The 18662-nt window shown below is 45.5% G+C and overlaps 1 protein-coding gene across 1 annotated transcript; it reads right to left on the bottom strand.

The window, feature by feature from the left end:
• Positions 1 to 11039: 11039 nt before the first annotated feature.
• LOC123163801 (auxin response factor 16) lies at positions 11040 to 18054 on the bottom strand. Its single transcript, XM_044581186.1, has 13 exons — positions 17207 to 18054; positions 16780 to 16892; positions 16576 to 16671; positions 16408 to 16464; positions 16170 to 16325; positions 15981 to 16065; positions 15569 to 15659; positions 15322 to 15486; positions 15043 to 15238; positions 14690 to 14828; positions 12511 to 14225; positions 11656 to 11846; positions 11040 to 11554 (listed from the first exon to the last, which is right to left on the bottom strand). The coding sequence occupies exons 1-13, from the start codon at positions 17250 to 17252 to the stop codon at positions 11407 to 11409; spliced, it is 3198 nt and encodes a 1065-aa protein (XP_044437121.1). The 5' UTR covers positions 17253 to 18054; the 3' UTR covers positions 11040 to 11406.
• Between the last annotated feature and the right edge of the window lie 608 nt (positions 18055 to 18662).

Here is an 18662-nt window from a genome sequence, read left to right as displayed (position 1 = left end):
CGTAAACACAGGTAGCTTATGAAATTCGAAGCATTTGTATGCCCGGGAACTCACACGCACACACACTTTACCATCACGGCTCCTTTTCATTAATTACTCCAATGCAACATATATATACAGATATACATAGGACCCGGGCACTTGTGTCATGCACTCCCGCCACTACCCCACTACATCATGACCACTTCTACCATCCACTAAGAGCATCTACGGCCGGGCACCCTAAACCCCCCTCATACGCCCAGGCGGAAACGGCCTAGTCAATGACCGGTCAAAAAAACGATTTAGATAGGCTTCTTAAACGGGCCTCAAATGCATGGGCTGACCGGCACCCCTCATATCCGGCCCAAATATGAGGGCGGATATAGGGAGGCCTGGGCGCGTCCGCCACATCAGATTGATAGCCGGGTCCCATAAGAAAACACTCTGAAACCCGGCGGTCCGAAACTCGTCTCCTCCGTCGCCGCATGCCGCCACTCCGGCGGGCCGCGTAGTGCCCTAGCCCGGCTATTTAAGCCGACCATCGGCACCAAAACCCTACCCGTCCATATTTCCTCCATCCTGTCCGCCACCGCCACCAATTTCGACTCGCCACCACTAGTAGCCATGCCCCCGCGCCACCGGGTAAGGAGCTACGCATATCTAATGCCGGAGCGCTGCTACAGCTCCTTGAGCAGATCCGGGCAAGGCGCGAAGCAAGGATCACCGCGGGGCTACCTCCAGACGCAGTGGATCCGGAGGAGGACTTGGTGGAGGAGGTGGAGGTGGACGAGGACGGGGAGGACGCGGAGCGGGGGGAGGAGCTGGAGGAGGATCTGCAACGAAGCAACGGACGATCCTCGATTCCCTTCTATCGGAATCGGCGGCGGACGCCAAGCGTCGTCGTCTGCAGGAGGCGAAGCAGGAGCACGTCGCGGACGTCGACGAGATGCCCGCGTATATGGATGAGGAGGAGGAGCCGGAGACCTCCACCGCGCCCATTTACCCGACGCACGGCACCGACGTCATGGGCATCTTTGACGACAAGGCGTATTTAGACTAGCGTGATGTGCATAGTACGTAGGATTTCTTTTCCATGATTTGTATGGACCTAGAAGATGAAATATGAGATACTCGGATGCATAGCACCAAGTATGAGGTGTGATCGGTCAGTACCGCCGAAGCGCGCGGCTGCGTCCGCGAGCGTTTTGAGGAACTGAATTTGTTAAGTCCGGCTGTAGATGCTCTAACACAACTGCCTCTATCCAGCTAACCTCCTAGACTCACTCCAGGCTTCCAAAGACTAGTCTATATCTATACCTCTATCTATATCTATATCTATATCTATATATATCTATACTAATTACCGACTCTCAATAAATTCTCACGTTAATTAGATTTTACGAGCCGTTAATCTGGTGGGGCCGAAATATTACGGTGTAGATCGATTTATGAAATCCTCCATAAAAAACTAAATTCTGACATTAATTAGGTTTTATGAACCGTTAATCTGGTGGGGCCGAATTATTACGGTGTAGATCAATTCATGAAATCCTCCATAAAAAACTAAATTCTAACATTAATTAGATTTTATGAACCGTTAATCTGGTGGAGCCGAATTATTACGGAATAGATCGATTCGTAAAATCCCCCATAAAAAAAACTTAGTTATAATTAATACTACAATTTATAATCCATCTGAACATCTAAACCATTGGATCACCAAGATTAGAGGCGGAGTCATCCCTTAGTTCCATTACCCTAATCTCCCGGTCTAACAGATTTCCTATCCTCGATCATATTCCCCACATGTCGCCGCCACGACAAAGCCATGGCTTCTCTTTCTCCCTCACAACCCTGCCTCTTCCCGTAACCTAAATCATCAAACACCAGTCATCTCATATTTTGAGCAAAAACAATGAGCTCTCCAGGACGTAGCAAGTCGATTCCTCTTGCCATTGATTTAAAGGGAGGAAGAGTTCTAGAAGTAGAGATCCATGGACTCGATCGGCCGTGCTACTGCCACAGTCCAACCTTTCCGAGGCGAGACAAGATTCTTTCAGACGGTCACGCACGACAGAAGCTACTAGAACTTTGCTACTTTTAGAGCTGTCCGGGCACGGTAAGATGTGCTGGTATACATCAGCTAGCTGATTGATTTCTCACCGGGTACAGGCGTACGGCCATGCAAGCACGTTTACACAGAGCTTTATGGGCCTTTGGCCATAGATCAATTCAGGTGTGTCATATTTTGTATGTGTTATTGGCAGGTCCATCGATCAGCTTACGGAAGCTAGCTTCATATGTGGAGATTGGTTCTGGCGAGCTTTATTGGTTCTTTTCGACGATCACGCACGTACGGAAGTGAATTAACTCGAAGGTAAGATATGTTAGCATAATCTTGAATTAGAGTGATGTGTTAGTTAGTTTGGTTTAACTAGCGATCAAGGTGGCCGTGTAATTAGGTAAGATATACTAGGTGAGAGTATGACCGATTGATTTCTCACCAGGTATGGCCATGCATGCACGTACAGAGCTTTATGTGCCTTTGGCCATAGATTGATTTGGGCGTGTGGTACTCCATATATGTTACTTGCTGGTCGATTAACCAGCTTGCGGAAGCTAGCTTCGTATGTGGAGATTGCTTCTGGCGAGCTAGGGTTTGTATTCTTGCTGGAGAGTACGCGGCAACTCAACTGCCCCTCTCCGTGAAATTAAAGCAGAATCTATGCGAGCACGTCCATCATTTTCTATATGCCATGGCGCACGGCGAACACCGAGCAGATGGATCCAGGTTCCTGGTGTTCATGGTGGTGGGCCAAGGCTATGCTTAGATACACCAAACTACGACAACGTGCACGATCTAGCAAGGGCCAAGTGTAATTTGATCCCTGTAGTTGGCGTTATATATATCAATGATCCAGGTAACATGCTCGATGAAGCCACATTCCAACAAATAACAAATAGTGAGACACTATTGGTACTCAACTTCTCATCGGTATGTCTACATGTAGCTGGTGGGCTCACTGCGCGACGGTTATATCAATGGTTCATGTAACATGCTCGATGAAGCCATATCCAAACAAATAGCGAGAGCGAGACACCATTGATTTTCATAGGTATGTCTGCCTTAATTAATCCCTTCATAAGTTGAATCGCAGAGTTGAAATTACTCACTTCTGGTATTGAGTGAAAGGAAAGAGGTAGATCCCAGGACTACTGTAGCTAACTTTGATGGTTGGTCTTAATACTCAAGATCCTATTAATGGCTGGGCTGAGTTAACTGCAGAACTATTCCAAACGTTCAAGGTGAGTGTGCAAAATCTTTCTGCTAATCTATTTCTACCTGCACGTCATCCTGCATCTACTTCTCACATTACTGTAAAAGAATGTTTTCGGTGATTCATTTATATGCACACAAAAATACCATATTCTTCCGTAAGGAAACAGTATCTTTCAGAGATATTATTCTAGAATAGTATATATGCTCAGTGGAAGCTTAGCTTTGGTACCACGATTGTTTTGGCCTCAGAGATTTTTGCACACTCAGATTCAGCCTACGTACATCCTTCAGGTGAACAAGGGATAAATATTCTTACGGCTGTTAATGATTTTGTTGGATAATAGATGACAACTTTAGTTTCATAAAAATAGTAACAAAAATGTACTTTATTGATTTGATTTGTCCGCGTGACAAACAATGTGTCTCTATTTTCCTGCAAAATGAACGATTTTGTTGGACTAATATAAAATAAGTTTCTTTTGTTAAAAGAACCAGAGGGTGACATGATTTCTACAAGGTTCAGTTGAACATGATGTCAATATATACCATCCTCTTCTTTCTTACCTGGACTAATTGTTATGCACTACCATCTTTTGCACACTTTTGGCTAAATCTGAAGCGCTAAAATCTTCATATGGTCAGTTCAATTATTATTTTCATGGATCTGATATCATATAAGGTGTCACGTGAAATTTATCAATAGTAATGACTCGAAGAAAACAAATTCTACTTAATTAACAATTGATTTCAAAAACATGTATTGCTTATTTACACTATTTTTCATTAAAATTAGAGCTAAACAAAGAACAGTCGTTCCAACTTGAACCTAGCAATTCATATTTTTCATCTACATCCATGTATTCTTACTCATTGATTTTTCAAGGGCATAAGTCTTGATAGATAAAAAAGGTTTGATAGTTATTAAGCGTTCATTATATATTTTATGTATATCCATCAACCCTGTTACCCCACTGGTAGTTTTTCACCATGGCTAATCAATACACGGAGTAGAATCATAAATAATGAAATAGATTGATAATGTTTCACGTATTTTTTTCTCAAAATGCCAATAATTGTTCTCTTTCGTCAGTGAAAGAAACTATCATTTCTTTTCGTTATTGCTATTTCCACATGCCAACAACATAATATGAAGGAAGACATTTCGACTGCGACTATTCTCCATCTAGAATTATATTTCAAATTAACCTACAATTATTTCCATGCAATTATTTGGTAGATTCAACAAATAGAAGCTACTTAAATTATTGTTCAAATATTTTGTTATTAAAAAAATTACTCAAGGCATTTCATGGAAATTTACATGTGTTGTGCAGTTAAGACATATCAATAGTTAGGTCAGGTGGAGCCATTTTTGTAACTCGATCTTCATTGTCACTATAGCCTTTAGATGCTACCCTTAGCATGATACACCATTTTTATTTCATATTTAATCAGTGATTTGCAGCATTGATATCAATGATAATCTACAAAGCATTTCATCTTTATATATGAATAGTATCATTTTTTTGCGGGGAATAACTCTTATACACTATTTTTTGTTTTCTTTTGGCTTAATCACTAATGTAGCAGCATGTTGTCCATAACATATTGTAAATACTAGGGAAATACCTATTTTCATATGCCTTTCACTGCATGGCATAAATTTCGGATACATGTCAAGCATCAGAGAGTATCGCAAGACAAAAATGGAAGCTCCGGTATATGATTCAATAAGTGTTAGTCTTCTAGAAATGGTCTGGTCCATGCTTTTTTTTTGTCAATAGAGATACAGGTCTTACTCTATGTGTACTTCATTTTTATTTTAAAACAGTGCAGCAGCTCATCTCAATTATTTATGAATAAGTTATAGTTCAGGTGTTGCTTTCAAACTTTATGAATTTCATGTGCACATATATAACCAGATCATGCATTGCCTTTGTTCACGGAAAATTTCTTTGCACACGATGAACATAAACATAATTAGAAAGAATGGCATTCAGTATAACATTTGTGGACATTCAACTTAGGTTGATCATGACATGATGAAACAATAATAACTATTCCATTCCCATAGACAACATAAATGGAGACGTCTTTTATTGTTCACCAAAGTGATTAAGTATTATTTTTTCAGTTGAAGTGATTTCATTATAGAAAAAATAGAGTTGTCACACAAATTTTTTATTTGATTTCCCACAAAAACTAAGAGAAATAACATGATTATGGGATTTCACACATACACGGGTGTGTGTGAGAGAGAGAAAGAGAGAGAGAGAGAGAGAGAGAGAGAGAGAGAGAGAGAGATACTGTGCATATATGAATAAAGACCCAGTTAGTGCCCAATCAAGCATATAATAAAGGTGGAAAAAGTAATGTGGTATTTTTTAGATTAAAAGTAATGTGATCTTGGTTATGCATTAAATTTGTTATCCATAATTATTTTATGTTTATTAATTGCTAGCCCGTGCAAGTGCACGGGTTGACAACTAGTACTACTAACAACTCATGCGTACACGAACACATGACCCGGCCACCACTTGTACATGCACGGCTAAATGACTTGCATGCACTATACCAAATCACTCGGCTGACACTCTTTGCTGGCCGTCGGCTTGAGTTCTCGTGTGGTGTCCGCCTCACACGGCACTTGCATCTCGCATCTCCGCCGCCTCACACGGCAGTAGCATCTCACCACGCACGATCTCTGGGCTGACCACTCGCTGTCTACGTACATATCACACGTACATCTTGCCGGCACCGATCGAGTACAACTAGCTACATGCAAAACTCAAAATTACATGCTGACACATCGTGACAAGATTAGGCTAACACAAAAGGCCAGGAAACATAACTGTAGAAGGGCAGACAAGCAATAATGTTCAGAACATCTGTTTCTCTAAAGAAGTTGCGGCAAATTTTATCTGACGATCCTAACCAAATTGATAGATGATGATCACACACAAACAAAAGGTGGCAACTTATTCCACACGAAGACGCCCGAGGAGCCTGAGACACGCCTCCTTCACCCGGCGGCATCGACGGGGCATCGTCCCTAAGGCCATGGCGGCCTCCACGGTACCCGCGTGGATGCGCTTGCACGCGTCGTCCTTGCAGGCGCACACCAGCCCCAGCCGCTCCAGCTCTTGCTCCTCGACGACAGGCACCGGCGCCGGCTGCTTGGTCAGGACGGTCACGTCGCACCTCACGGCGAGGGCGCCGTCGAGTAGCTTCTCCGACTTCTCCAGCCAATCCCTGCTGACGAAGTTCTTAAAGCCGAACTGCCGGCCCTTCTCCTCGAACGTGACCACGTCGGCGTGCTCGTACGGCGCCGGCGCCGGCCAGCCCTGTCGCCGGAGCGGGACCAGGGTGAACCGGAACTCAGCGCGGACGTCCTTGACGACGTGGCTGGCGAGCTCCAGCACGAGGGAGACGTAGCCGTCGTACTTTTGCGCCGATCCGTTGGGGTAGCAGCGGATACGCCAGGTGTGCCCTCCCGCCTGGAACTTGGGCGACTTGAGACACTCGCCGTTGGCGAGCATCGCAGCCGCCTGCGAGAAGTAGTCGATCCTTAGCACGTGAGACCCGGTGGCCAGCACGATGGCCACGCTCGAGGCGGAGAGCGACGGCGGGACGTACGCCGTGGTCGTCATGGCCGAGAACGTACTGGAAACACAATTTTACGACGACGTGACGATGATCTGTTTGTCCATATAAATCGCGTACCCAAAGCGGTGCCGGACGAGTGGCTATATATGTGATTATGTCGACAATGAAAACAATATGCATTATGGTAGGTATATGTATGTAAGGTTACATATATTACTTGGAAACATATCGAGAAGTACACCAGAGCCTGCGGGTTTAATTAGGTTAGGTGCAGTGTCCCATAATACAACAAAGAAGATCTACCCACAACCGAAGAAAGGAAAAGGGAAAAAATATTTTTCATGATATATATGCAAGTTGTACTAAATAAAGGACAAGTAATATGGAACAGAGGGAGTAATTATCAGTGACATGACGTTCGCACATGTGAAAAACAAACAGTGGGCAAAAGACGGAGAAAAGTGATTCTACCATGCATATGTTATCCCGTGCATGGCTAAACCGTCCATCTTGTTAGAGATGCATGCACTCATATCTAAATCCACCTGACAACTTTATGGAGCAAGGCTGCACCTACTAGTTCTCTCTCCTACACACTAGTATATGTGGACGTCGATTTTATATTAAATCTTAAACTTCAAACAACCATTTGACAAAGTCAAGTTTTGCATGCGTGTTTCTGACAACCGTTTCTGACAGTTTGCATGTGTGTTCTTAGCTTCTGAATGTGTGTTTTTTAGGGGGCTTTTTTGTGAGAAGTAAATAAATTCCAGGGGCTTTTTGCGAAAACCAGGGCCACACGCGCGCGCCCGCACGGTCCAGCCACTGACAGTGAGTCCCGCACCACGCTGGCGGGCCTCGTCAGCACCCTGTTCGTATCCAAACGTGATTTTGACCGTATTTACACGACGAAGCGAAGTTTTGTCACCACATATCCGTATGCCTCAAATTTCGGCACCAAATTGAATTTTCTTGCCAAGTGTAGACACTCTATCTAAATCCATTTGACAACTTTATGGAGCAAGGCTGCATCTACTAGTTCTCTCTCCTACACACTAGTATATGTGGACGTGGATTTTATATTGAATCTTAAACTTCAAACAACCATATATTTTAAAATAGAGAAAAGTATATTTTTTATCCCTCAACTTTTGACAAAGTCTAAATTTCATCCCTCAACTACGAAATCGGATAATTTGCACCCCAACTCTTGAAACCGGACAAGTTTTATCCCTCGAGCAGTATCATGCTGACTCAACGTGGTTTTTACCAGTCCAAAGTGACACGTGACCAAGCTTTTAGGTACAAAGAAGAAAAGAAAACGAAAACGCACGTAGCGCTCATGTGAACTCCATTGAGGCAAAACATCGAACAGGTGGTGTGCGTGCGCTCGCATGGCCATGCTGCTCTCCTGACCATAAACGATGGATCTCCTCCGAGGCTCCGACACCTCCGGCTTCCCCTACACACATCGGCGTGGCCAGTAAGGACGAGGATGGTTCGGCACAGCGAGCTTGGACAAGGGACGGATCCGGTGGCGAGGGCCAGCAGGGCCAACAATGTCTCGGCACGGCGAGCTTGGTCAAGGACTCAAGGCGCGGATGGGGTGTTGACGAGCAACGCGGGGCGGACAACAACTGTGCGGCAGCTCGAGCGGTGGCTCTCAGCGGTGCATGCAGCCAACGGAGGGTGACCGGCAAGCCGGTGTGTGGTGGTGCACGCGTGGCCATGAGCTCCCGCTCCAGCGACACGCGTTGCTGCCGTCGTCCTGCTCAAGCAGCCGAGCTCGTTTTCGATGGCGCGAGCGGCACGCTGGGGGACACCGCACCAGAGCTGCCTTGCGGAGGTCGTCAGGGACCAATGCCACTTCGCCGGAGGCTTCCGCGCCCACATTCTCCTCATATTGCTCGACGCACTGGAACTGCTCGACAAAATGCCGAGCTGAGTTAGGACGAGAAGGAAGAAGAAGAAGACCCATCAGGAATTGCCACGTGGACGCAGACCCGGTCAAAACCACGCCATGTCATTTAGAAACCGCTTGCAATCGGGAGAGGGACTTAGTTTGCCCTGTTTCAAGAGTTGGAGGTGCAAGTTGTCCGGTTTCATAGTTGAGGGACGAAATCTAGACTTCGTTCAGAGTTGAGGGACGAAAAATACACTTTTCTCCTTAAAATAAATACAGGGTAAATAATTTGTATGAACGCGAGTCTTTCTTTCGATGATATCTTTGAAACAAGTTCAACATTTAATATGTTTGAAATTTTAAATTTTGAGTTTACGAAACATAGTGAAACATGCATGTATGGAATAATACATGATGGTTTTTGCGTGGATATATACCCACGTTGTGTTCTTGCACACATTAGTAAGTTTATTAATAACAACGGAAAATAACTTGTGCAAATTGACAAAAAAAAAAAGTCTAACAATCATAGTTTTTGTAGTTTCATGAAGTTTTAAAATTCATGTTTCAAAAATGATCAAATAATATTCAGGATTAGTCTTGTTGAAAAGATCTCGTTGCCAGGAACACAAACATGTAAGATGATCATGAATCAAATTTTATGTTTAAAAACTAGGATAGTTTCCAATTAGAGACTGAGCTTAAAATGCATGGATGGATTGAAGGGAGAGAAAGAATCTTGGTTAGGGGATAGGGTGGAGCCCATGTGCTTATAATGAAGTTAATGGTGATGCCATGCACGGTATCTCCCGTGCATAGGAGAAAGACCAGTCTCACAAAAGTCCAGTTACTGCAACTATAGCTGAGTGGACTGCGCTCCATATGGATGAAAGCCATGGTGGTTATGCTTATGCGCAAACACAGAGTTACCATATTGCATTCTTACTCTAGTTTGTAATAATATTTGCAGTTTCAAATATTTTTGGGGTTCCTCATCTGGTAGCTCTAAAACCTAGTTTCATTGTTAATAGAAACCGCGTTCAGGGAGAATGCATGTCTCATCCGGAGTTCGACTAAAACGGGGCACCCTACAAGCTCGCCCTCAACCACTTCGGTAGGATCGGGTGCGGTGACCCGCACAACTATGGCAGTTGTTGGGCATTTGCGACGAGACGATCACAGCGGTGGACGGCATCAAAGCCATCAAACCACAATAAACACCAAATTAGAAGAAAATAAAAAGGGAGTGCACAAAAGGAAAAGAGTGGCCAACCGTGATATGGAGCGTAACTTTAATGCATAGTTTAACCGGCAAGCCGGAATCAACATTTTTTTTTTTGAAGGGAAAGCCTCTGGGTATTTTGTTTCTCAGCCAACACAGTTACATCATTTATTACAAAAAAGCATAATGAAATTGGAAGGATCTTCATTCCAATCAAAATTAGATTGAGTATATCCAAACACAAAAATTAGATTGAGTATCATAAGAGTGCTTGGCCAGATGGTGAGCCACTCGATATAATAACATGCAAGCCGGGAACAATGTAAGTTAAATGACTTGTCACCAAAAGAATGGGTACGGTAGTAACACCTCAATTTTGTTGCAGTGTCACTAAACGGAATTTAACCAGCAAGCCCAATGGTTGAGTAGGAGTATTATTATTTTCAGCACGTGATACTATATTACTATTCATCCTCAAAGTCCATGAAATTATTTATTTTTGTACAAATCGCAATTCAAGGCATTTCATCTTGTATATTCACACACACACACACACACACACACACACACACACACACATCTTACATATTTCATCCTTATACACATGCATATTTGTTTCAGATTTTTATTAAACCGAAAAGTCTGGATTTTGATTATTATTTTTTCAAAAAAATGGGCCTTCATGGAGCCCCGTCACCAAAACGCCCTACTCCAACAAAAGCAGTAAATAAGAGCACCGGTGGTATTTACCCAAGTCTGACATTAGGGACTCCCAATGTTTTTTTTTTTCAAGAAAACGCAGAAGACTCCCAATGTTTTTCTCTCCCTCGATACAACAAAAGCACTGGTGGGTCCAACCACCACACGTATCCCAAAGTGAAAACTAGGAACGGCATGAAAGGCAAACATTCACAATTGTGAGTTGGTGCTGGCTCATCTACACTATGGAGAGAACAAAACACAAGTGTTGTAGTAATTCTTTAGACACTGGAGCAGGATTTCTCTGGCCAATACAACTTTTTACTTCAGTATAAGTAGTGGAACTATTACTACATCGGAAGGTACATAAATCGCACATATATACATTCAGATAGTTGATCAACTTGTAACATTACAATGGCTGCAAGTCCCAGGTAAACACATGTAGCTTATGAAATTCGGAGCAGTTCTGTATGCCAAAAACGAAACTAATCTGATCATGAAGATAGATAAGCGTATTTTAGTGGGAACAAGACGCAACAGCTCCGCAATAAGGCGGTTCGCTGAACACCTTTCACCAGAAGCATTTGATCAATTTTGTCAGTGAGTTGGCTCTAGGTCTAACCTCAGAATAATACTAGCTGTGTGTTGGGTCCTTAAACCTCTGGGTATCCTTTAAACAATGGTAAGAAGCACATCAATTTAGTATGTACATCAGGATCCTCTCCATGCATTTGCATCATCGGAAGCACTACAGGCTTGTGTTTGTGAAGGGATACCGCCAAGGTCGCCATCCAAACTCATCTGTTGCACTTCAACAGATGATAATATTTTGATGCTCTTCACACAGCTCACAAACTCCCTGTTGACAAAGTTTTCCGAATCATGAGGGATTGAGGTGGGCGGTTTAAGAAAGCGTTGCGGATAATACTGGATAGATGATAGTGGAAGGGAAGAACTTACTCCCATGGGTCATCCCCAACAAGGAGGATGTCGTTTTCATGATCAACATAGACTAGCTTCCAGTCCATTCTGTACGGATCTTCAAGCTGGCCTTGAATACCAAACATGCATGCAAGATCATGCCGAAGTTCATCATAATTTGTATACCGTGTGATGTCGATTGATCTCCCCACAGATCCACGCTTTTGAACCTTCAAATCAAGAAAGTTTGGCACATAACAAAAATTAATGCTACTCGAATACGGAATTAAGAATAACTTGGGTGTAAATAATGATCTAAGGACGCTTCGATTGTTAGGTTAGGACTTGTACACATGTGACTTTGGAACAGGAGTTAGTGATGCTCCAGGACATAAGGATAATATTTAGTCCTAGCAAAACAGGATAACTCATGATCAAAATAGACATGGATATGGAGAAAACGTTACAAACACAACCTCCATGGAATGCTTCAAATTCAGATTATTAGTTTGTACCAATTGACCATTGGGTATTTAGGCTACATAACAGCCTCCCTGGCCCTATTTAAATAGATTTCAATACCCAATGCTAAAAGAAATGGTTCTACTAATTTGCAGGGTTAAAGGATTTGCAAAGGAGTTGAAAAACAACATGTTTTATGAATTTGCAGGGCTATATACAAACCAACTATTAGTTAAAGAAAAACTTCAAGTATTTCTAAGCATAATTCCCCAATCCAGAATCAAGTACACATATTCAAGTTAAGAGGCATGTAGGATCAGTTGTGGCTAGTGCAGTGTGTACTAAATATACTTCACAGGGTACTTCACAATTTTGAGAGTGCACGTGTAGGTATCCGTGATAAACACTCTCTTAAAAGTAAACAGTACCAACCTTTGTGAAAGTTCTCATCCGCTGTGTTTGATTATTCCACAATCCTTGGCTTGGCATTCCACCATCATTAACAGCAATATCACCTGAACATCCAGGCTTGAAGGATATGTCAGGCACACCAAATGACTGGGAACTGAATGCAGCAGAGGATAGCTCATTATCAACCTCCCTGTGATCCCTTTGCCCAGAAGGAAGATTGCAAATATCCTTTCCGGAACCCATCCCTCTTGACAACAGGGCATCCGGCATCAGTGAATCCACATTTTCCGCAATAAGAAAGTTATCCCTTGGGTCGACTTGAGCATTGCTGTCCAAACAAACTGGGGGAAAGGAAAAGCCTTCTCGTGGGCTCTCATCTAAACAAAAGGACGTGGCAGATGACGCATCCAGTTGATCTGAAACTGGGTATCGATTTGGTACAGGGATCGCTTCTTTGCTACTCTGCATATCATTCTTGTTTCGGTTATCTGGCTTGCTTTGAATTTCCTGAAGCAAGTTGTCAATATGTGGCGATGTTGTCATGTCAGTTAAGTTTCTGCTCCCTTGGTGTGTTCTGCTCAATGAATTCATTGGAGAAAGACGACTGGCAGATGGAGCAGTTGAGCTTGATGGATCCTCGCTCTCGGCAAGTGCTGAGTGAGACCTTACAAGCTGCTGGGGCGTCAGAGATCCTGTGATGTTGTTTGAAGGTGTTTGATGTGATTGTTTGAACTGGACCATAGCATCAGAGCCGCTCAGCTGGTGTTGCAAAATCTGTTGCTGGAGATATTCCTGATTTTTCTGAGATAACTGTTGCATCAATTGCGACTGATGCTGCGGGTTCAGTTGAGATAACATATTTTGCTGCTGGATCTTTTGAAGCAGCTGGAGCTGCATTTCTGGTTGTGACAGTTGTTGTAACTGCTGTTGCTGGCTCTGTAAAAGGGCCTGCTGATATTCTGCTGCTTGCTGGACCTGTGGTGCCTGGCCTAGAGCTGGCTGCTGCAAAGAAGACGCAGTTGGTAAACCTGGAAATCCTGGGCGCTGGGTAGGCGACTTTGGTAAACCCAACTGTTGTAGCTGAGAGGAAGATGGCTGGAAAATCTGGCTCAACATTTGTGCTTGCGAAACAGCCTGTCCACCTTGGGGCTGTTGTTCTCTCAGCTTATGCTGCTCCATTGACGGCATACTTGCAGCGGTCTTCAACTGCTGCTGTGGCTGTGACTGCTGCCTCTGGAGATGTTCTTGCTGCTGCTGTGGCAGTGACTGCTGACGTTGGAGATGTTCTTGCTGCTGCTGGAGATGAATGGCATTCTGCTGTAGCAATTGGGCTTGCTGTTGCTGAACCGCAGAACTTTGCTGTGATTGCTGGACCTGCTGCTGTTGTTGTAGTTGGTGGGACTGCTGTTGATGTTGAGCCATTGCGGGGTGGTCCATTTTTGAGCCAACCTGTGAGTTAGGTAAACCAATATTTTGGCCTTGCATATTGAATCTTCTCATCAGGTCGTCATTGCCAGTGCCCATCCCATCCTGCATAGCCATTGCACTGGAGTTCAAGTACGGCGCCTGCACAGCTGGGGCACCAGCTGGTAGCATCTGAGGATTCTGCTGCATAGCCATCCATTGAACTAAGCTCAGGCCTGGAAATAATTGACTTTGGACATCTTTTAGGGCAAAGTCATCACCAAGCCATGGCATGGCTCTTTTGAAAGCACTATCAACCTCGCCTTCATCATCTGCAAAATATATCAAGTTTGCAAGTTATATAATGACCAAACAAATCTTCAGAAAAGTGCTTAAAACTGATCAAGAAGTTAACTTCAGCATATGTATTAAAAGCAAGAACTTCACATAATGACCATACAAGCAAGAGCAACCATATGCTTGAAATATAAGTCAGTATGTTTATTCAACTTATATTTATAATTCAACGAATACTCCACACTTCTTGCTGTTAAATCATGAGTAGAGTTTATTATACACATGCAAGAAGTACCATATTCAGGAAAATACCTTCCCACATTTATAGAACTTAAGTTTGCAATGTCCTAAATGCCAGTTTATGAATGCAACAAAAATAGAATGATAACAGGATTAAAAGGCCGAAACGCCGAAAGGTTGAGATTACCAAAAAAAAAATATGTACTGCTCCTAAACCATACTACCATACATAGAACTCAATAAGCAGAAGTATCTGCACCTGGCATTCCTGGCTGCTTAGGAAGTTTTGGCCTGAAAAATGGTGGTGGACAAATATAAAAAGGTGTGGCAACTGGTTCAATCTCCCATATCGAAACACGAGTGCGCCTCTCAGATGCAGTTGATTCATCCCAGCCAACCTATCTTGGAAAAAGGAGATTAAGTCAGGAGAAATGCAAATATCATTTACGTTTGTCTCAGATTATTGGTATCTACTATAATATTTGCTCAGTGTCAGGGTTGACTTGTGTAAATGTAAGCTGACTATTTGATGGAGATGATTTCTTACTAAACACAGCTGGGTGATATCGATATGACAACACTGCAGAATTGAAAATGAGACAAGTGGCACACCTGAAGGTTCCGCCAATGAGAATTTTTCCACCGCACTGGATCCAAGTCACCAATACCCGTGATCGTGCCCATGTACCTTCGGACCCCCGAATCCTCAGTCTCGAACAGCATCCTGAACCGCATCCCGAGAGAAACTTGTGTATACAGAGCCTTGTTATATTTTGCTAAAGGGATGACAAATTCTGATGGACTCGCCCTATCCAAAACAAATGTTATGAGTTTATTGTGCTGAATAGCAATAGTGTCTGCATGCCGGATATCAAAAAACGACTACACTACCTTGGATTGTAGAAAATAGTAAAAGGACTACTGTTTGCGGCAGCGTGGGCTGCTGCTGCTAGAATCCCAATGTGCATGCTGTCGCTCGATAAAACTGACGATGATAAAGCTGGCTGAGGTCTTGTAGCACGCCGTATGCCTAAGAGAAGCTGAGATTTCTCATCCCTGAAAAAGAAGTTTAGGATCCATGTTCCTTGTAAATAGTTTAAGAACTCTGCCATTTAAATTCGGAATTTGATGACACTACCTTATAAAGAGAACTGAATCACCAGCTAAAAGCCTTTTTGTACTGACAAAGACACTCCAACCAGTTGTCAAAAGGTGTCTCTTTGGTTGACCTGCATGTGCATGTGCACAAAAGTAGAGGGATAAGTACACGATGCTGTTGATTGACCAGCCAACATATCCCAGTGCAAAGACTGCCTTGAAGTTCCAAGAAAAAGAATGAACGCTAATAGGATATATCTGGCAAAAATGCAAATTGGTGACTAAGTCCATGAAAATCAACAGAGAAGTTATCAAAATGAAATTGTGCCCACTAACTGTAGCACTAGAAGGCTACAGCGCGAAATGGCTAAACATAAGTAATTGCTCCACAAACAAAAAATATGGCAGGGAACTGCTTATCAACTTATATTTAGCATTAAATGCATACATACCTCGAAAAATGTGTCGGAATTTCCATGGAATGTCATGAAGATCCTTGGCCATCAGCTCTTGAGCGGGTGGTTGCATCGTAAAGTCCTATCGAACATGTTACCCTGGTAAGGCAGGTATTTACTAAATCTGATAAATTCATACTTTGATCTAAGTTATTTCAAGGTTATGAAGTACATAATTATTCTTACTAGTGGTGGGAATATTTTTTCCGCCGCACGACGTGGCACCGAGAATCCACCATGAGTACTTGTGTCGCTCGCCGTCAGCGTCTTGCAAAAGAACTCCACCGGCTGCTTGTTTTGCTTCAGACCAAGTTCAGATGCCAGCATTGCGTCCCGATCATACTGACATGCATATGCAGAGATGTTATGAGAATTTTCAAAGAAAACACATAGCACGGGAATCAAGAGAAATCCGCTAACTTACTTTGTTAACAGGCTGAAGCGTCATCTGAGCATAAACTTCGTCCGTTTCAGAATCTGCCTGTGCAAACAAATATGTGTGCCCAATCAGTAAAACGGGAATAGAATAGAAACAAAAGGCAAACTGTCACATTGCAACCACGGTAGAAAAGGGGGGAAAATAAACACATACATGTAGGGTGAGGCTCAGAAGCTTGCAGATCAGCTTAGAAGGAAGGGAAGGGTAATTGGGGATGATGTCCACCTCCTTGTGCATCGAAGCGGCGACCTGCCCAAGAAGGGGGAACTTTCAGTGGCGTTCGAGATGGGGAATTTTCGGAAACTAGTCATGATTTTTGGCATGTTTCCTACAGTTATTGAGAGATAAATGACGCACCTGCTCGCTGTGGCCCTGTGGAAAGTAGACGACGAGGCTGCCCACCGGCGGCATCGCCACCAGAGGCCCGGAACAGGCATGCCACAGCTCCGAGTTGATGGCCTTCTTCTCCCCTGCTTCGCAAACGCGCGCCCAGTGGTTACTTACAGTGCATCCATCAGACTTTACAGTAGTACATGCTTGCAAACATTCATAGGAAGTTCATGCAGAAAAGTACAAATCTTGTGCAGGATGTAACAGAAATCAGTTGCAACCAACCGCTACAGCTGACTGACTCTGGGTGCACGGTACAGCAATAGCAATGGCCATGAATGAACTTAGCAAATGCAGAAATGCTTAAGCTTGTACTAATGGGTCCTTGAGGGGAATTGGAGTATTAATTAATGAAGTAGTAGAGTGAGTAAGCATGGGCAGAGGAGATTCGCACCCTCCGGCGGGCCGGGCGAGACGCCGGCCGATCCCTGGTCCTTCATCCCGGCGAGATCCCGATCCAAATCTGGCCTTCCGATACGCGAATATCCACCTCCCCTCCTGTCCCTCCTCCACCTTTCTATCAGCTAGGCGCTGCCACTGGCTCGGAAGGCGCCCGCGCGCCTTTCCAGCTACAGCAGGCCGCACGAGGCGGCGGCGGCGAGTATAAAATCCGCGATCAGGCGAGGAGCGAGCCGCGGTGCGCCCGCCCGCCGCGTAAAGCGAGAGATGCCCGCGTCGCTGCCCGCCGCGCCGTCGCCGTGCAGCTCGCGCGCGGCGCCTCCGCTCATGCAGCACGCGGCCCCGGGCTAGCGCTGCTGGCTCCCCCGAGCACCAGGTGCTCGCCGTCGTCCCGGCGGCGCGCGCTTGGGAGCTCCGGCAAAAGCGCGGAGGTGGGGGCGCGGGTGCTTCGGGACGGCCAGAGGACACAGGGTGTGGGAGGAGGGAGGCAAAGAGGCAGGCCACGAGCAGAGGCCGAGATGGGAAGCGAGGGGGAGGGGGAAGGCCAGTGGAGGGAGACAAGGGGGGTTTTAAAAATGGGGATGGGGGGCGCGGCGCGCGGGGCGGCGTGGTGGGGCTGGCGCTGGCGCCGCGGCAGCGGCAGGGGCGGACCGAGCGAGAGGGAAAGAAAAATCACCCGCGGGTCGCCTGGGCTAGTTGCGGGGGGAGGGAGGAGGCACGGGCGGGGCGCGTGGCGGGGGTGCGGAGACGACGGCGACGCGGTGCCGGTGGCGTGCGACGGCGACGGGCGGCTTGTCGGTTTGCCTTGGCCCGTTGGGGGCAGCGCGCGCGGTCCCGGGGCTGGCGCGAGCGCGACGCGGGCCGTGTGTTTTCGGGGGCGTCGCCGCCGGGGCGTGGCGTGACGTGGGTGGACGGCGGGTGCGCGGGCGCGGCAAGCTACTCTGCGGGGCGCCCACGACGGACGCGTGAGGCGTGGCGGTGCACGGAACGGGCGCCGGCGATGCAGGTGCTGGTGTCACGAGTTCGTTTGTTTGTTTGGTACTACTAAGTATGCCGGTCCACTGAGCTAAACAAACAGTTGGTGGTATAACGGCATCGGTTAAAACGCCGTGACACGCCGCGGGCACGGCGGCGTTGATCGGGAAGGTTAACGGAGGGGACAGGCCCGCGTGGCGCGCGATGGATGCAACGTGGAGGGGGCGCGGGGGCGGGACAGACCGTCAATCTTCGTTCGTTCGGGGCCCTGCTCTGACCGTAAGGATAAGGTTTACTAGGAGTAGCGTTAATCGGGCAAACAAGCTGCTCAGCTGGCCGAGGCAGTGCAACGTTTGGAGCGGAAGGGATCCCTCGCTTCTGGACGTGCCGCCCGCGGGATCCGGCCCGGGTTACGGACGGCGTGGCAGGGCGTCTCGTCTCGGAACCCGAGCCCGGCCTCCCCCGTGCAGGCGCAG

This window comes from Triticum aestivum, chromosome 7D (assembly GCF_018294505.1).
Source record: "Triticum aestivum cultivar Chinese Spring chromosome 7D, IWGSC CS RefSeq v2.1, whole genome shotgun sequence".
Lineage (NCBI taxonomy): Eukaryota > Viridiplantae > Streptophyta > Magnoliopsida > Poales > Poaceae > Triticum > Triticum aestivum.
Note: the sequence above shows the minus strand (reverse complement) of the source record. Positions and strands in the feature narration are given on the sequence as shown.

Excerpts from the sequence above, each read along its gene's own strand:
- LOC123163801 (XM_044581186.1), bottom strand. The coding sequence starts at position 17,252 with ATGAAGGACCAGGGATCGGCCGGCGTCTCGCCCGGCCCGCCGGAGG. Across the intron at positions 15,660-15,980 it reads ATTCCGACACATTTTTCGAG|GTCAACCAAAGAGACACCTT; the intron begins GTATGTATGCAT and ends ATGCACATGCAG. Across the intron at positions 14,226-14,689 it reads TAAGCAGCCAGGAATGCCAG|ATGATGAAGGCGAGGTTGAT; the intron begins GTGCAGATACTT and ends TATATTTTGCAG.